Raw genomic sequence first — 17,184 nt, forward strand, 5'->3', positions numbered from 1 at the left:
ATTTAAAGTTTGAAGCTGAAGATGTCTCCTTTTTAAGATTAATAATATGTGCAACCTTTGATTATATTTGTACAGAAACGTGAGAATATAGTAATACCTAGATGGTCTGGACCGAGAAAGATGTTAATGGCAGTGAGAAGGACCTGATTGCAGAAAATGGTTTCTTAAAGGATCAACCGTCTTCTCCTGGTCCAAGTACTTTAACAGCTGATGTGATTCCCACACAGAAGGCATTTGAAGGGAAAGATGCTCTTTCATATGCTAACATTCTTTGGTCCAGGAACAAGTTTGTCGACGCTCTTGCCATATATAGTAGTGTCTTGGAGAAAGAAAATTGGTGTGTTGAAGCCCACATTGGAAAAGGTATTTGCTTGCAGATGCAGAACATGGCAAGGCCTGCATTTGAGAGCTTTGCTGAAGCCATCAAGTTGGATCCTCGGAATGCTTGTGCTCTCACTCACTGTGGTATACTGTACAAAGATGAAGGTCATCTGACAGATGCTGCTGAGGTTTGCTCATATTCGGTTCATTGACTAGTGGCTTATTTGTGGGTTCTTGCAATTTGAGTCTGCACCTGTTTATTATGCAGTCTTACCAAAAAGCGTTAAGAGCAGACCCTTCATACAAACCAGCTGCAGAATGCCTAGCAATTGTTCTAACTGATCTCGGAACCAGCCTGAAGCTTGCTGGCAATACTCAAGAGGGAATTCAGAAATATTATGAAGCTCTTAAAATAATTCCACACTATTCTGTAATCTCATTCTCTTTCATTCCTCCATCAGTAATTGTTGTTGTAATTTAAATTTTCTACGTGTAGTCATGGTCTTTTTAATTCCCACTTTCCCTAGTTGTGCTAATATATTATATATTATATATTCGTATACTTGTACCAAATTTATACAGCCTGCCTACTATAACCTTGGTGTTGTGTACTCCGAGTTGATGCAATATGACACAGCCCTTTGTTGCTATGAGAAGGCTGCACTGGAGAGACCTATGTATGCTGAAGCATATTGCAACATGGGTGTCATTTATAAAAACCGTGGTGACTTAGAATCTGCCATTGCCTGCTACGAGAGGTACTATGCAGTTAGTTGCTTAACCTTGTCGTCTGCTGGTCATCACTTGTAGTTGGTTTATTTCAGTGTTTTCTTCATCATTACTGAAACTCTATTTTCTTAATTATTTTCTTACTAGGTGTCTGGCTGTGTCTCCTAACTTTGAGATTGCAAAAAATAATATGGCAATTGCCTTGACAGATTTAGGAACAAAGGTGCATTCTCTCCCTCATTATTTTAAATAGCATCATCCAAACTTTTTTTTAAGTATTCTTTTCTTAGTTTTTGTTTCTGGCTTTATTTCATGACCTTTAGCCCATAGTTTACAGGTTGCTTATTTTACTGAAACTTGGCCAGTTAAAACACTTGAGGACTATGTGGCTATGTCCATCTGCGTCCTACACTTCTAGAAACATGAGACATCCATACAGAGAATTCATTTCTGCTCTTGGGAAAAAGACCTGATAAGCTTTGTCGGAGGCCATTGCAATTGCATTTACTTTAAGAAAGCTGTAGTCTCTTTTGCATTTAAACTGTGATCCTAATACACTGACAACTTGTAACAGAAAAACATAAAAGCTGTAGGTTGAGATATTTGAATAGTGCCCATCTAACCGTGGTGTCTGAGTCTATTATGATTGACACACACATACTTTTGCTTGTGACAAAATAGCATTGGTTCTTATAATTTTTTGCAGAATCTTTTATATGTTCTGTTAATTCTTTGATCAACACTTTCATCAGATCAAAATGCTTTCTTGCGTCTTTGGCAACCCTTATTGACTTTTTTGTGGAAGTCAGTTCCATTGTACTTTCTTTTTAATAATTGATTTCTGAGTTTTTCTATCCCTGATTTTGCATTCAGTGATATGTCTCTTCAGGTTAAGTTGGAGGGGGACATTAACCAAGGTGTAGCATGTTACAAGAAGGCTTTGTATTATAATTGGCACTATGCGGATGCTATGTATAATCTTGGGGTTGCTTATGGTGAAATGCTGAAATTTGATATGGTAAGTAATTACTTGAGCTGTATTTTCTTGGAAGTGCATGATTCTCTTCGTGGAACTGGATTTCTCATAGTCACATGGATCGCGGTACGCTCCGGTACAGGAACGTGGAACGGGATCGCAATTCGTTAGGTCCCTAAAATTCGGTACGAGGGGGGTAGACTTATTTCGGATCGCTCCGGTACGATGTACCAGTTTCTTAGGTTGTTATTTTTCTACATCAAATTTTATAAGTAACTATAAATAGTAAGAATAAAATAAAAGAAATTAAAACTTCTTTAATAACTGAAATAACACATAAAAAAAAAACAAAGATTTAAACAGATATTTACCCTTAACCAGAAACACGAAAATGAGAAAAAGCCAAAACGATTGCATTTTTTTTTTGAAAACAAATTTTAGAGTCCATTTTATTCAAGACCAAACCTGTTCATATTACAAAATCACTATTTACCAGATAAATCCAATAAAAAGTGTTCATTACAAGAGTTTCTCAAGATAGTCCATTTATAGCCCAATATACTTGAATTTTAAAAATAAAAAAATTGGTCTTCTTTGCCTTATTTCTGCCGCGGGTTTTGCCAGGTAAATGAGGTGGGACCCTTGCTTTTATGAAATTAATAATTTTGGTATTTTCTAGGATGGCAGCTCATCAAACCAAGTGAAGAAAACACAAATCAACTTGGACCATTGATGAGCTTTGATCCAAGGGCCCTTATTCCCAGCCACTTCATCCATCCAAGTCAAACAAACACAAATCACTTAGAGCCCTTGGTTGAAGGCTTGATCCTTAGGCTCCCGTCGCGCCACGTCATTGATCCATAGGAGAAAACACAAAGTGTTTTAAGCCATTAGATCTACTTTGATCCAAGGGTGGGAAGGTTGGATCATCATCATAAGCCAAAACGGGCTTATTTTTATTTTGTTTCATTTCTTAGTTTTGGGAGAGAGAGAGAGAGGGAGATACAACCGGCGACCAGATTCCGATGGGTTTTCCGCCGTGTCATCGATGGCCGCCACCGTACGTCAGCGTCAGAATTAAAAGAGAGATGTCACCCGAAGCGTTTCCTCACCCTTGTTTCAGATCCAAGGTTAATTTCGCCTAAAAATGTGTCTATCAAGGTAGATCTACGAAGAAAGCTTCAACTTTTTTCGTCTTCGGCGATTTTGGAACGTGTTCGTACCGAATCGTATAATCTTTCGTACTGAATCGCGATTTTGGAACGACCAGAACGCGATTTTAGAACGACTGGAACGCGTTCGTACCGCGTTTTGGATCGCAGCGTTCAGTTCGTAGATCGTGGGCTATTGAGCGATTTATTTAACTATGGGATTTCTATTTGTCATTGATGGTAAAAGTTTTTCTTATACATGCTTTGTAGGTTGTTTTTTCATTGTTTGCGTGAGATAAGAATCTAATTATTGATTTTTGTTTACAAGGCAGTTGTGTTATATGAACTTGCTTTCCACTTCAACCCCCGCAGAGGCATGCAACAACTTAGGAGTAATATACAAAGATAGAGACAACCTTGATAAAGCTGTGGAATGTTATCAGGCAATATTTGACTCTTGTCTAGCATTTTAAGCCATCATTCTCCATTGCATTCCTTGATCTTCGTATTAATAATATCTTCTTGCAGTTGGCTTTGTCAATCAAACCAAACTTCTCTCAGTCATTGAACAACCTTGGTGTTGTCTACACAGTTCAGGTTGGAAGTGGAATTATGGATCTAACTGTTAGACTATGTCTCAAACAGTGATTGACTACGAGTTTGCTATTGTCAGGGTAAAATGGATGCTGCTGCTAGCATGATCGAGAAAGCTATTATTGCCAATCCTACATATGCAGAAGCTTATAACAATTTAGGTTTTCTTTTGCTTCTTAGTTATGTTACTCCAAAATCTTTAAACATTTTTGGGACACCATGTACACGCCATCACTTCGTTACATTTTTCAGGGGTTCTTTACAGAGATGCTGGCAATATTTCCATGGTTGTTACAGCGTATGAGCAGTGCCTTAAGATAGATCCTAATTCTCGTAATGCAGGACAAGTACCATTTCATGAATCTTATATAGTGTAGAAATCAGAGTAATTCTCTGTAATTTCTTATTCTTTTCAATAGGACAAATTATATATTTATATACAAATCATCTCTCTAAAGTAGGAAACTCTAAGAAAGGAAATATACTAATCTTTAGGAGATATGATCCCTTAAAATAAGGGATTGTAGAATATTTACAGAATCCCTTAATTAAAGGATATTTACAGAATCCCTTAAGTAAAGGATATTTACAGAATCATATATTTCTATAATTCCTACACTCCCCCTCAAGCTGGAGAATATACATTGTATAATCTCAGCTTGAATAGGAATTTATTGAAAACAGGCTTTGGCAAAGCCTTAGTAAGAATGTCTGCAACTTGTTCTTCTGAAGGAAAGTACGAAAGTGTGGCGTCTTTTTGTTAACTTGATCAGCAATAAAATGTCTATCAATCTCAACATGCTTTATCCGATCATGTTGAACTGAGTTCTTGACAATTTAAATAGCAGATTGATTATCACACAAAACTTCAAAGTGATCCTCTTGATTAGTGACAAGTTCTTTCAGTAGTTTAAGTAGCCAAATTCCTTCGCATATTCCCAATGCTAGTGCTCTGAATTCAGCTTCAGCACTACTTCTTGAAACAACAGATTGTTTCTTACTTCTCCAAGTTGTAAGGTTTCCCCAAATAAAAGTGCAGTAGCCACTAGTAGATCTCCTTTCAGTAAGGTCTCCGGCCCAACTAGAATCTGTAAAGATCTTAACAGTTCTGTCTTATGTCTTCTTAAACATTAAACCGTGTCCTGAAGTTTTCTTCAAGTACTTGAGAATTCTATTTGCTGCTGCCATATGCTCTTCAGTAGGATTAGTCATGTGTTGACGTATCACATTTACAGGAAATGCTATATCTGGCCTTGTCAAGGATAAATAAATTAGTTTCCCAACTAATCTTTGAAATTTCTCTTTGTCTACTAAGGACCCATCTTCTTTGTTAAATTTCAAGCTTGCCTCCATTGGTGTATCATTCGGCTTACAACCAAGAAAATCAGTTTCTTTGAGTAAATCAAGTACATATTTTCTTTGGTTGATCACAAGTCCTTTTGACCTTGCCACCTCCATTCCTAGGAAATACCTTAGCTTTCCCAAGTCTTTGGTTTCGAATTCCTTATTTAACAACTTCTTCAAATTGCAAATCTCTTCTTCATCATCTCCGGTAAGAATTATGTCGCCCACGTACACAATAAGGATAGCTTTCTTATTTGTAGAAGTTACCTTGATGAAAAGAGTATGATTGGCGAGGGACTGTTTGTAGCCGTTTTTTAGGATGACTTTAGTGAACCTCTCGAACCAAGCTCTGGGTGATTGTTTTAACCCGTATAGAGACTTGTTGAGCTTGCACACCTTGTTACTTCCTTCAACAGAGTTTAAGCCAGGTGGCAACTTCATATAGACTTCTTCTTCTAGCTTGCCATTAAGAAAAGTGTTTTTTACATCAAATCGGTGTAATTTCCAATCGCAATTTACAGCTAAACTTAGGAGTACTCGAACAGTATTCAGCTTTGTCACAGGTGCAAAAGTTTCTGTGAAATCTATCCCATATGTTTTTGTAAAGCCTCTGGCCACTAGTCTCGCTTTGTATCGTTGGATGCTACCATTGGAGTTATACTTTACAGTAAAGATCCATTTACAGCCAATAACTTTTTTTCCTTGAGGAAGGTCCGTAACGGTACAAGTAGTATTTTTCTCTAGTGCACAAATTTCCTCTTCAACAACCCTTCTCCATTTTGAATCCTTTAGAGCTTCAGCTATGCTTGTGGGAACCTGTTTTTTATCCAAGTTTGCTGTAAATGCTTGAAAAGACAGCATCAATGAATTATAACCAACAAATTTTTCAATAGGATGCTTGGTGCACTGTCTAACCCCTTTTCTATTAGCAATAGGGAAGTCATCTAGAGTAGAGGAAGTGGACTTACTAATTTCTTCTTCTATTTAGGCAATTAGACCCAATTCCAATTCTCGGCAAGCAACAGATTGCAAAACAGCCTCAGGAATATGTTTTCTTTTCCTTGTATAGAAACGGAGCTGTTTGATTGGTGTTGTTTGTGGAATATTTTGAATGGGAGTAGGTGTATTTTCAGGAAGGGTATTTAAAGTGGGTATGGGTGAAGTAGTGATAGGTACTACCGGTGGATTAATGGGAGTAGTTACAGGTGACAAATCTGTAGGTAAGGACAAAATTGGTGGCAATTTTGAAGGTTGAGAACAAAGAGTAGGAGGAGATACCTGATGTGGCTGAAAATCCTTCCATGTCTCCCCCTGAATTTCAGCCTGAGTGAAATAGGGATCCTACTCATAAAATGTTATATCCATAGTGGTAAAAAATCGTTTTGAAGGAGGATGATAGCATTTATAACCCTTCTTAAGTGAAGAATACCAAACCAGTACACACTTTAATGATTTAGGATCTAACTTGGACTTATTAGGAGCAATGTTTTGGATAAAAATAGTACAACCAAATATTTTAAGTGGAAGAATGGAGGAGTTAGGTTTAAAATGGGGAAAATATTGCAAAAATATAGATTGAAGTGTTTGAAATTGTAAAACCTTACTAGGCATTCGATTGATTAAATATGTGGCAGTTAATAAGGCTTTCCCCCACAAATATTTTGGAACATTAGTGGTAAATAGAAGAGAACGAGTAACTTCAAGGAGATGTCTATTTTTTCTTTCGGCAATACTGTTTTGTCGTGGGGTGTCAAGACAAGAACTGATCTGAACTATGCCATTTTCCCTGAAAAACGCACCCAAAGACTTAGCAAAAAATTCACTGCCATTATCAGATTTAAAGAGCTGAATTTTAGACCCAAATTGAGTGAGAACCATGTTATAAAATTGGGTAAAAACACCAGCAGTTTCAGATTTATTTTTTAGCAAATAAGTCCAAATTATCCTATTGTGATAATCAATTAAAGTGATAAATCACTTACAATTATCAACATTCTTCACCCGAGAAAGGCCCCAAATATCACTGTGGATCAAAGCAAAAGGGTGAGAAGGCTTATATGTAAAAGGAGAATAAGTTGATTTAGTATGTTTGGCAAGAGAGCAAACTTTGCAAGAAAAAGAATTTGGCCTTTTATGAATGAATAGAGCAGGAAAAACTTTTGCAAGATAGTGAAAATTAGGATGGCCTAAACGATAGTGCCATAACATAACATTATCAACTTTTTCTAAAGCGGTGAAAGATTTTGGTTTTAGTAGAGGCAGGAAGAATGTAGAGACCATTCTGCAAGCTGGCCTTACAAATCATCTTTTTCGAGTTCAGTGCCTGCAAAGTACAATCAATATCATTAAAAATTGCATAGCAGTGCAAGTCGGTGGAAAGTTTACTAACGGAAACGAGATTGCAAGCCAGATTTGGTACGAAGAGGACATTTTTAAGTACAATCTGGTCATTGAGAATAACAGTGCCATGTCCTTCTATTTTGCACAAAGAACCATCAGTCGTTTTGACAATTTTACCAAAGTTTGGAAAAAAATTGCAAAACAAATCCTTATTACCAGTCATATGATCCGTAGCACCAGAATCGAGGATCCAATTAGGGGTCGACTGGGAGGAGAAAAAAACTTTAGAATGAAGTTTACCTTCTGGTTCTTTCATGACCAGATTACCTTATGATTGAGCAGCAGAACCAGAAAAATTTTCTGGATTCGAAGTGATCTCCAGAGTAGGAGAAGAAGTTGTGGACATCGTCTAGGTTGGAAAGAAATCGTAACCTAAGCTGATACCATGTAGAAATCAGAGTAATTCTCTGTAATTTCTTATTCTTTTCAATAGGACAAATTACATATTTATATACAAATCATCTCTCTAAAATAGGAAACTCTAAGAAAGGAAAGATACTAATCCTAGGAGATATGATCCCTTAAAATAAGGGATTGTAGAATATTTACAGAATCCCTTAATTAAAGGATATTTACAGAATCATATATTTCTATAATTCCTACATATAGTTATTTAAGTCGTAATTTTTTTTGCTATGAGGCAAATTACATTCGGTTAAAAACAAAATCGTCAAGGAAAAAAAATCATGCTGGTGTTGTGGCTATCATTTTTTTATTGGTCCCTTCTGTATGGATCATATTTCACATTCTTTGCAGAACCGACTGCTGGCAATGAACTACACAAATGAAGGAGATGATGATAACCTTTTTGAGGCCCACAGGTTTAACAAACACTTATCACCATAGCTTGAATTTATTGTCAATATTTGTGGGCTTCCTGGGAGTATTTAAGAATGATCATATGAACTAATTACATGCCTTTCTATTTGCTGCATCGGTACAAATATTCTTCTTTCTGTAGTTGGATATCTGGATCCTGATAGTTACTTTAAATCTGATTTACTTATGCACTTTGTGTATGAACTAATTTCATTGTGCTGTTAAATCGTGAACAATATTCCATTGGTTGTGTCGTCATATTGATTAGATTTATTGCTTGTCATAATTGTTTATTTCACAAATGCACTTTTTCTTACTATTGATTCCTTTTTGTCTGAATTACTTTTCTCCATGCAACATAGAAATACATACTTTATGTGCGACGACGCCAACGTTCTTTCTAATTCTTGGTTTTAGTTTTAGAAAGAAATGGATGATGATTGATGAAGGCAGTAGCTTCATTGAGATTAGGATATTAAGTGTAGCGATGATATCTCCGATGCCCTGCTATATATATCTAAGCAGATGTTAAAAAAATGATTTAGATAAATCTCTTTTTAGTTTCCCTCTCTGAAGTGTTTTATTTTGACCTGTTTGATAATCTTTACATTTGTTGAGGCTTTCTAAATTTGATTTTAAAAACAGGGACTGGGGAAGACGATATATGAGATTATATCCACAATATGATTCATGGGACAACCCAAAAGATCCAGATCGACCCCTCGTGATTGGATATGTTTCTCCAGATTATTTTACTCATTCTGTGTCTTATTTCATTGAAGCCCCTCTTATTTATCATGACTATGGGAAATACCAAGTGGTTGTTTATTCAGCAGTGGTGAAGGTGGTTCTTTGGATTTATGAGAATTTTCGATGGACTATGTTTTCCCTTCTGGACTCATATTTTTGTTTTTGCAGGCTGATGCAAAAACTAATAGATTTAGGGAAAAAGTCATTAGAAAGGGTGGGGTGTGGAGGGATATATATGGTATTGATGAAAAACAGGTTGCAAGCATGGTTAGAGACGATAAAATTGACATTTTGGTTGAGCTTACTGGTCATACAGCGAACAACAAATTGGGAACAATGGCATGTCGACCGGCACCTGTTCAGGTATGCTTAAGGTACCATATTTTTGTTTTCTTTTAACTGTTTCTGGTTTAAGTTCTGTCATCAATGGAATTAAAAGAACATAATAGGTGAAATATTTTCAGTGGAGGGTCTGGGTTTATGCACGATGATTTTGCTTTTTAGTCGGTGCTTGATATGGTATACTAAGCATTCTCTCATGATTCTGGTTTTCGGCAATGTTTTTTTATTGTAGGTAACTTGGATTGGCTATCCCAATACTACTGGTTTGCTTACCATTGATTACCGAATTACTGATTCACTTGCAGATCCTCCTGGTACAAAGCAGAAGTAAGTCATGTTTTTTTACTTTAGTTGACACCATTTTTTCGGTTTGTGTTAGATGAGATATGCAATATGTTTTCTCTTTGGAATATAATCCTTACCGAATGGCAGGCATGTCGAGAAATTAGTCCGACTTCCAGAATGTTTTCTTTGTTATACTCCTTCCTCGGAGGCTGGACCTGTTTCACCAACTCCTTCTCTTTCCAATGGCTTCATCACATTCGGTAGCTTTAATAATCTGGCAAAGGTACCATTTCGTAACTGTAGCTTAAACCTCATGTTTCTAATAGTGTATGACATTCGTCATTAACCTCTTATTGATACCTTTTCTAGATAACACCCAAGGTATTGCGAGTTTGGGCAAGGATGTTATGTGCCATTCCAAATTCCCGTCTTGTGGTGAAATGCAAGCCGTTTTGTTGTGACAGCGTTAGGCAGAAATTTCTTACAACGCTAGAGGAGCTTAGAATCCCTTCGTGTTGATCTTCTCCCTCTAATTCTTCTTAATCATGACCACATGCAAGGTTATTCTCTTATGGGCATTAGGTAAATTTAACTGCATTATTTGTGTTACAAAAAATTGTTTATTGAGTGGTGTCTGACCTGCCCTTTTGGTTCATTCATCTGTTGGTCCAAATGGTTTTGGTTAACATCCGTTTTAGAAGTTTTTTCTTTTACTTGTCTGCATAGCTTGGACACTTTTCCATATGCCGGAACGACGACGACGTGTGAATCGTTATATATGGGGGTGCCATGTGTAACCATGGTTGGTTCGGTGCATGCTCATAACGTTGGTGTCAGTCTTCTCAGCAAAGTTGGTAAGGGGCTTCACTAATTAATATCTATTGCTTAGCTGTTTTTGTCTGGCTGTTGATAACTTCTCTTGGCCGTTTCGTTATTTTTCTTCGGGTTTCATTCTAATGTAGTAATATGCGTACCTGCAATTCAGGGTTAGGGCATCTGATTGCCAAAAATGAAGATGAATGTGTCCAGTTCGCACTATAATTGGCTTCGGACGTCACTGCTCTCCAGAACCTGAGAGCTAGTCTTCGAGACCTTATGTCTAAGTCACCTGTCTGTGATGGTCAGAACTTCATCAGTGGTTTGGAGGTAGCATATCGGGGGCTGTGGCACCGATACTGTAAGGATGATATCCCATTTTTGCGGCATATGGAAATGCTAAAGCAAGAGGGCATTCCGGAAGAGCCAACTATTGAAACAATCGAATCTGAAAGGGTAACTATCTCAAAGGACAACTCTCAAGGATCAAAAGAGTCCAATGGATTTAATCAGGCTCCATTGGCTATGCTGAATCCCACAACTTTAGAAGACAACAGGAAGCTGAGCTGACATATTCTTCAGTGCATATATAGCTCTTCCACAGTTTCCTTCAAGTCGTTATCGATCTGGGGGGACAACCCTCTTAGAAGTTGCAAATACCTAGCATATCCACAACCCGAGGCTGGTGGATATCTATAGGCTGAGACTTGATATCACCATAGATAGTAGTCCAATTTTTTCGGCAGAAAGAATGGCTGCAGACTGGTAAAAGTATGGTTTGAAGAATAGAAGATAGGGATGAGATGATGCTATGGGCTACTGGAATCAATACCCGAATTGCTGTCAAATTTCTCCCCCATGAACTAAAGAAACTATAGAAATTTAGACAAGGTTTTGTATGTTGTGAGGATAGCTTTTGTTTTAGCATTACGCACAGCTTGTGTTTTGAGTAGTTTTGACAGTGGCAGGAAGTGCCTTTACTATCATAGTTTCATGTAATAGTGTCATCTTAAAAAACTTCAAAAAAAAAATAAAAATTGGTTAAATGGAACCAATTTGAATCTTAGGCTTTTTTATGATTCAGCAGCCCTGGAATGTTAAATTATAATTAGTCGGTTTGATTAGTTTGATTAGAATAAGGTTGAAAATCGAATCAACAGATCCATCAATAATCGATCAAACCAATCATATTTAATCATTTAACCACTTTCAAAGGCAGAGGTGCCCTTCCAATGCGCCAAGTATAGATGAATGTAATGAGTACTACAAAGAAATGCCATTAGTTCCTTCTTCACTCGCTTCGATTAAACATAAAACTATTAAAGACGATCCAGTTCCAAAATATTCTGAGAAAAGAAGGGGGCATTCCTTAGCATTATAATTTGCAGTTTCCGACCTCGGGTGCTAGTCTTTGACCGAAGTCCGTAATATCTTCACATCATGAATGGGCCTGAAATCAACAAGGGAAAACAGCAAAAGTTGAATTAGTCAAAAAGTCAAGTTCTTAAGAGCAAAACCCATGATCATAACGTTTAGTAATAGGTTGAATGTTGAACTGTGAACCAACTGATATAATAAGAATTCAACAAATGAAATTCCATTGTTCTAGACCAGGCCACAAATAGAAGTGAAAAAGTTATTACAAGCCAGGAATTTACCTGTCATTGTTGTCAGTTTGGACGCTACCGAGCCTCTTGATAATTTCCATTCCCGTACATACTCTTCCAAATATTGTGTGTTTACCTGTGCTAAAAAGAGTGAGACTCCATGATATCTCATTAGCTAAAGGAGGAAGAATTACATGATATTGCATTGTGCAAAAACTGCAAACACAGCATATGGGAGAGAATTGAGCGCATAATTCTCGTAAAAAAATACTCACAGATTTATGTGCAACAACCTATTTACAAAAAGGAAGGATGCAGAAAGGCACGCAAATTGTTTTCATTATGTCGTTTTATGTAACTGGTTGGCCCTCAAGGTCAACGAGATAGTTAAATGATTTATTGATCTGAAGCAAAACAAAGAAAATGGGAAAACCCTAAAACCATGAACTAACAACTTCTACTGCCTTTTCCTTTTCTCAACAAGCTCTAAACACTTACTGTCATCAACGATAAGCACGATAATAGCTTCAAAATCAGTTTACAATGATAGTATATTAGTATGCCCCAAATATGGACTAATTGGCCTCGATACACCACTCCAAATAAGTTCGTGGAGAATTTTTCATAGAAGTCTAACCATTATGTAAATAACATCTAAATCAATTTGAAACTCTGCTCTGAAAATGGACGGACATCACTGATAAACTATACAGTAATTGCGATCATCGACTAGAACTTGAATAGCTTTTAGATTTCACATTAAGAGAACATATAAAGTTCAAACAGTCATTTGATCTCTAAACAAAGTTATCAAGCCACAAGGAAAAACAATAGCATAGAAGTTGGTGATGGCATTTCAGATAGGAAATCATAATGTCAAAGAGTGGATAACAAAAGGGATCTCGACATTAAAAAAGGAATAGTGCTAGGTCTTGTTAAATCTACCAATTACAAGAATTCCCTCCAGAGATCGACCAAATATGCAAATGTAACTATGAAGAATAACATTGTTCTTACGGCAACTGATAAGAATAACATCCTTACCATCTAAAGACGGTGCCGGTGACAAAGTAATGAAGAACTGACTTCCGTTTGTATTCAGACCGGCGTTAGCCATGGATAAAATACCAGCTCCGGTATGCTTTAACTCAGATTTTATCTCATCATCAAATACAGGACTGAAATCAACAACAAAAACACAAACCACTAATTAAAATCACACTTACAAATCACATTCTCTTAAACTGCCAACAATTGGAAAAACAGATGCCAACACAATATTAAGCCACATTAATAAAACAATTACAATGTAAATTCCAGGATTGATTATCCAAAAGTACAAATCACAAGACTAAATCACATAAGACAAATAAGAAAAAAAATCCAAGGGCAGTCTCCAATTTAAACTAGGAAAAGAGAGGATAAAAATCATACCCATAAATAGATTCTCCACCTTTTCCAGTCCCAGTAGGATCCCCACCCTGAACAATAAAATCCTACATCATAACAACAAAACGCAGGTTAAAAAAAAGTTTTCAACACCAATTAAAAAGAAGAAGAAGAAGAAAAAAGGAACCTTGATAATTCTATGGAATTTGACATTGTCATAATAACCTTTCCTGGAAAGTTCAATGAAGTTCCTACAAGTTCTGGGTGCATGCTTGTAATAAAGCTAAAAACCCCAGAAAAATAAAAGGGTTAAGCTAAAGATTATAAACCCAATATATACTGAAGAAAACTTTTCCTATAAAAAAAATACTGAAGAAAACTCAGTAAAAAGAGTAGAGTTTTACCTCAACAGTGAAAGCACCCATTGAGGTTTCTAGAGTAACCTCTGGTGCACCTCCCTCTGAACTTGCCCACATCTTTCAAAGGGACAAACAAGGGTTTTTTCCCCTTCTTTTACTGCAACGATTTCAGTTTAAGAGGAAAAGGAAAGCAAATTTAAAGGATTCCTTGGGCTTGACCTGGATAGTTTAAAATGGGCTTTCATTTTACTACTCCAGTCCTAAAGCTTCCAACTTTTGAATAGTTTTTCATGTTCCACACAAAATTCCAAATGTTTGTAATTACTCAAAAAAAAAAGACTCTCTGTTGTAATTATTTTATAGTATTTGTTTAAAGTGATGCTAAACGATTTCCAAGTTGTCTTTGTGAATTTTCTTATTTTATTTTTTACATTTATGATATTTTGAGTTAAATTAATAACCTTGTTTGTCAAAAATTAATAACCTTGAGATATGTATATATTTGTATCATGTCTGTTGTATCATTTCATATAATTTTATAACATCTTAAATTTTTTTAGCTTCGATGTTAATTTTTTTTTTTGGTAATCGACAACAAATAATACAAAATTTAGATTTCTAATATTTGCACTTGAATTATATTTCTCAGATACAAAATCCATTAATTTCCTCAAGCAAAGAAACCTCTATGTCTCTTTTCATTTGAATCATTTCCCGTAATTTAGGGGATCACTCGGGTTGTAAATAATTTGTAAACTTTGTCTATTTTTTTTCTTTTTGGTGTGATTTCCCCAGTTCTGGGATCATTTGGCTCTAAATTCCATTGAAATTAACTGAGCATAAAGAAGCTGGTTCCATGTGTCTGGTACACCAGGCAGGCACCAATGGCTGCAATCTTGGGGTGCAACCGGAGAGGTCCCCGGCTCACGGTACTTGGAAGGGTGACCATCTTTCCTGAACCCCGTCAGATACGTAATGTTTAACAATCGGACCTTCCAGTTTCCTCTGTTCATTTCTTTGGTCATATTACCAATATATTGATTATTCCAGGATTCAGGTTTAAGCTTCTTCTGGTCCTTTTCTGGTTCTGTTTCTGCATCACATACTCCCCCATCATCCCACGTGCCATTCCTACAACAAGAAAATGTTGGTTTTTTATCCCCATCATCGAATAACACTTGATAGATATTGTCCTATAATTATTCGACTTACATGAAATGAACCGGTGAATGGGTTCGGATAAAAACATGGCTTCGTTGTGGGTTCAAGTTGTTTCTTATCCATGACATCAGTGTTTTAAGAAACCTTGTAAAGGCTTCCATGGCATCCATTGTCATATTCACTGTCCCACCTTCCTGAAAATAACAACCCCTGCAGAAAAAACAAAATTGTATCATTATGCTGAATTTAAGGGACTAGTTATGATATTCTTCCATATATATATATGGACAGACGTTAGAGACTACGAGAAGCCATACATCTTAGCAATTTTCTCTTTGTTCCACCAGTGGCCTGTGTTGAAGACAATGACATCGGCTCCTTTCCATTGCTTGGAACGCCAATGCAACTGGTCTACCTTAACGATTACCTTGACTTGTGCCGGGGCATTTATAGGTCGGCGACCGAGCACCGCTATGAAAGGTGTTCTGTAGTATTCGACGGTGAGGTTGTAATCCTGGAACTTCATTGAAAGAAAGCCTTTGTGTTTGGTTATGGGGCTTCCGTTTTGTTCAAAGATTGCAGATTTGTTTGAAACAGCCCGAGCCAACATGCAAAGGAGCGACTCCCATTGATTTCTTCCCATGGAATCACCTGCAAACACGATCCGTCCGTTTCGACTCCGTTCCAAGAAATCGGTGGCATTGAATCTGTGGTTGAAACAAATTAAACAACCCTACCATTCACAGAGGAAACAATTGAACTCTCGTACCTGGGAACATAACAGTCATGGGGTTGCCATCTCCATTTGAGATACTCGAAGTTTTTTCTCCCGTTCCTATGGCACCGGAAGCCGGGATCGAGGAAGGGGCAGTTTTCGTCGTACAACTGGATGGGATATTTGTGGTCGACCGGAACCCATTGGCCGTAGGAATAATCACAAGGTCTTAAGGGTGGTCTATGATGGAATATGGCCGGTTTCCGAAGGAAGAAATGATCGAAACGAAACAACGGGAGTAACTTTGAAGAGCTCCCGAGGTTCAAAGCAATTATGGAAGAGATCAAGATGAAGACGAAACAGATAGTGCAGCAAATTTCTCTCTTGATGATGGCGGAATTAGACGGGAGTTGGTGGATTGTTTGGGTGGTGAATTGATCCATAAGAAGAGGAAGAAAAATAATCAAGGTAAAAGAGGATGGTTTTTAATTTGAAACAGCCTTTTGTAGAGGAAAAGTAGAAAGAGTTGTCGGAGTTTGTGGGATGTGCTTTGCTAATTACAGCACCTTTTTGCAGCTAATTAATGAAGCCAATATCAAATGTATACATAAACAGGGTAAAATACACAGGTAGTCACTGAATTTAGAGTGCTTTCATTTTCGTCATCTAACTTTTAAAACCTAATTCACAATCATTAGAATTTTAATTTGCTTTCATTATTGTTATTATCGTTAGTTGTCATAGAAAATATTGACATAGAGTCTTCTTTCCCAAAAATTTTGACTTTTTATATTAATAGTTGTCATAGAAGTTGAGCTCTTGGTAAACAAAACGATCGACTGTTAATCCCAACTAATGGTGGGAGTACTTTGTTTGATCAAAAGATTAACATAATTCAATTTCAAGTTTCTCTGGTGATTAACAATGGTGGATCAAAAAATTTTGACTTTTAATTTCTATTGGATCCTCGCTTCCTATTGTCGTCATTTCTGTCACCGTTCGATGATTTCTCTAGTAAAAAAAAGATCATCAAATTACTCTTCTTTTTCTCTTTCTTTCATTTGGTTCAATCTCATAGAAAAAAATTTCAATCTCCTAAAATCTTAAGTAAAGTCTAATCAAAACTAAAAGTTAAAGCCTTTTGATCTATGAATATTAATCATCAATTCAACTTGAAACTAAACTATGTTAAGTTTCTGGTCAAACAAATCTTTCCTACTATTGGGATTTATCGGCGAACGCTTCATTCATAAAAATTTGGCCTTGACGATGATAGTGAATTTGAAACCGTAGGATTTCCAGAGGAAAAATATTTTAACATGTCATGTCAATATTTCTTAATAATGATTATAATAAAAAGTAAGACTTTAGTGAATGTAATGCAAGTTTTATTAGTGACCAAGGTGAAAACACTTTAACAATTTAG

General features: G+C 36.5%; 2 protein-coding genes and 1 pseudogene across 2 annotated transcripts; 1 reads left to right on the plus strand and 2 right to left on the minus strand.

Annotated features, from left to right (window-relative positions):
• The first annotated feature begins 75 nt into the window (after positions 1 to 75).
• LOC120155061 lies at positions 76 to 11,112 on the plus strand (annotated as a pseudogene).
• A 556-nt stretch (positions 11,113 to 11,668) lies between these two features.
• On the minus strand, positions 11,669 to 14,763 carry LOC120155050 (peptidyl-prolyl cis-trans isomerase CYP18-2-like). The gene is made up of 7 exons (XM_039166637.1): positions 14,754 to 14,763; positions 13,928 to 14,039; positions 13,711 to 13,806; positions 13,569 to 13,630; positions 13,179 to 13,312; positions 12,186 to 12,270; positions 11,669 to 11,977 (listed from the first exon to the last, which is right to left on the minus strand). The coding sequence occupies exons 2-7, from the start codon at positions 13,997 to 13,999 to the stop codon at positions 11,932 to 11,934; spliced, it is 495 nt and encodes a 164-aa protein (XP_039022568.1). The 5' UTR covers positions 14,000 to 14,039; positions 14,754 to 14,763; the 3' UTR covers positions 11,669 to 11,931.
• Positions 14,686 to 16,201, minus strand: LOC120155040 (protein trichome birefringence-like 9). Its single transcript, XM_039166628.1, has 4 exons — positions 15,813 to 16,201; positions 15,361 to 15,750; positions 15,095 to 15,253; positions 14,686 to 15,013 (listed from the first exon to the last, which is right to left on the minus strand). Exons 1-4 carry the CDS (start codon positions 16,199 to 16,201, stop codon positions 14,686 to 14,688), a joined length of 1,266 nt encoding a protein of 421 aa, XP_039022559.1.
• Between the last annotated feature and the right edge of the window lie 983 nt (positions 16,202 to 17,184).

This window comes from Hibiscus syriacus, unplaced genomic scaffold (assembly GCF_006381635.1).
Source record: "Hibiscus syriacus cultivar Baekdansim isolate YM2019G1 unplaced genomic scaffold, ASM638163v2 tig00002840_pilon, whole genome shotgun sequence".
NCBI lineage: Eukaryota > Viridiplantae > Streptophyta > Magnoliopsida > Malvales > Malvaceae > Hibiscus > Hibiscus syriacus.

Coding starts and splice junctions, on each gene's coding strand:
- LOC120155050 (XM_039166637.1), bottom strand. CDS start 13,999: ATGTGGGCAAGTTCAGAGGGAGGTGCACCAGAGGTTACTCTAGAAACC. Junction 13,807..13,927: donor TGGGTGCTTTCACTGTTGAG/GTAAAACTCTAC, acceptor TGGGGTTTTTAG/CTTTATTACAAGCATGCACC. Junction 12,271..13,178: donor ACCGGCACCGTCTTTAGATG/GTAAGGATGTTA, acceptor TTTTTAGCACAG/GTAAACACACAATATTTGGA.
- LOC120155040 (XM_039166628.1), bottom strand. CDS start 16,201: ATGGATCAATTCACCACCCAAACAATCCACCAACTCCCGTCTAATTCC. Junction 15,751..15,812: donor CATGACTGTTATGTTCCCAG/GTACGAGAGTTC, acceptor TTTCAACCACAG/ATTCAATGCCACCGATTTCT. Junction 15,254..15,360: donor AAAGAGAAAATTGCTAAGAT/GTATGGCTTCTC, acceptor TTTTTTCTGCAG/GGGTTGTTATTTTCAGGAAG.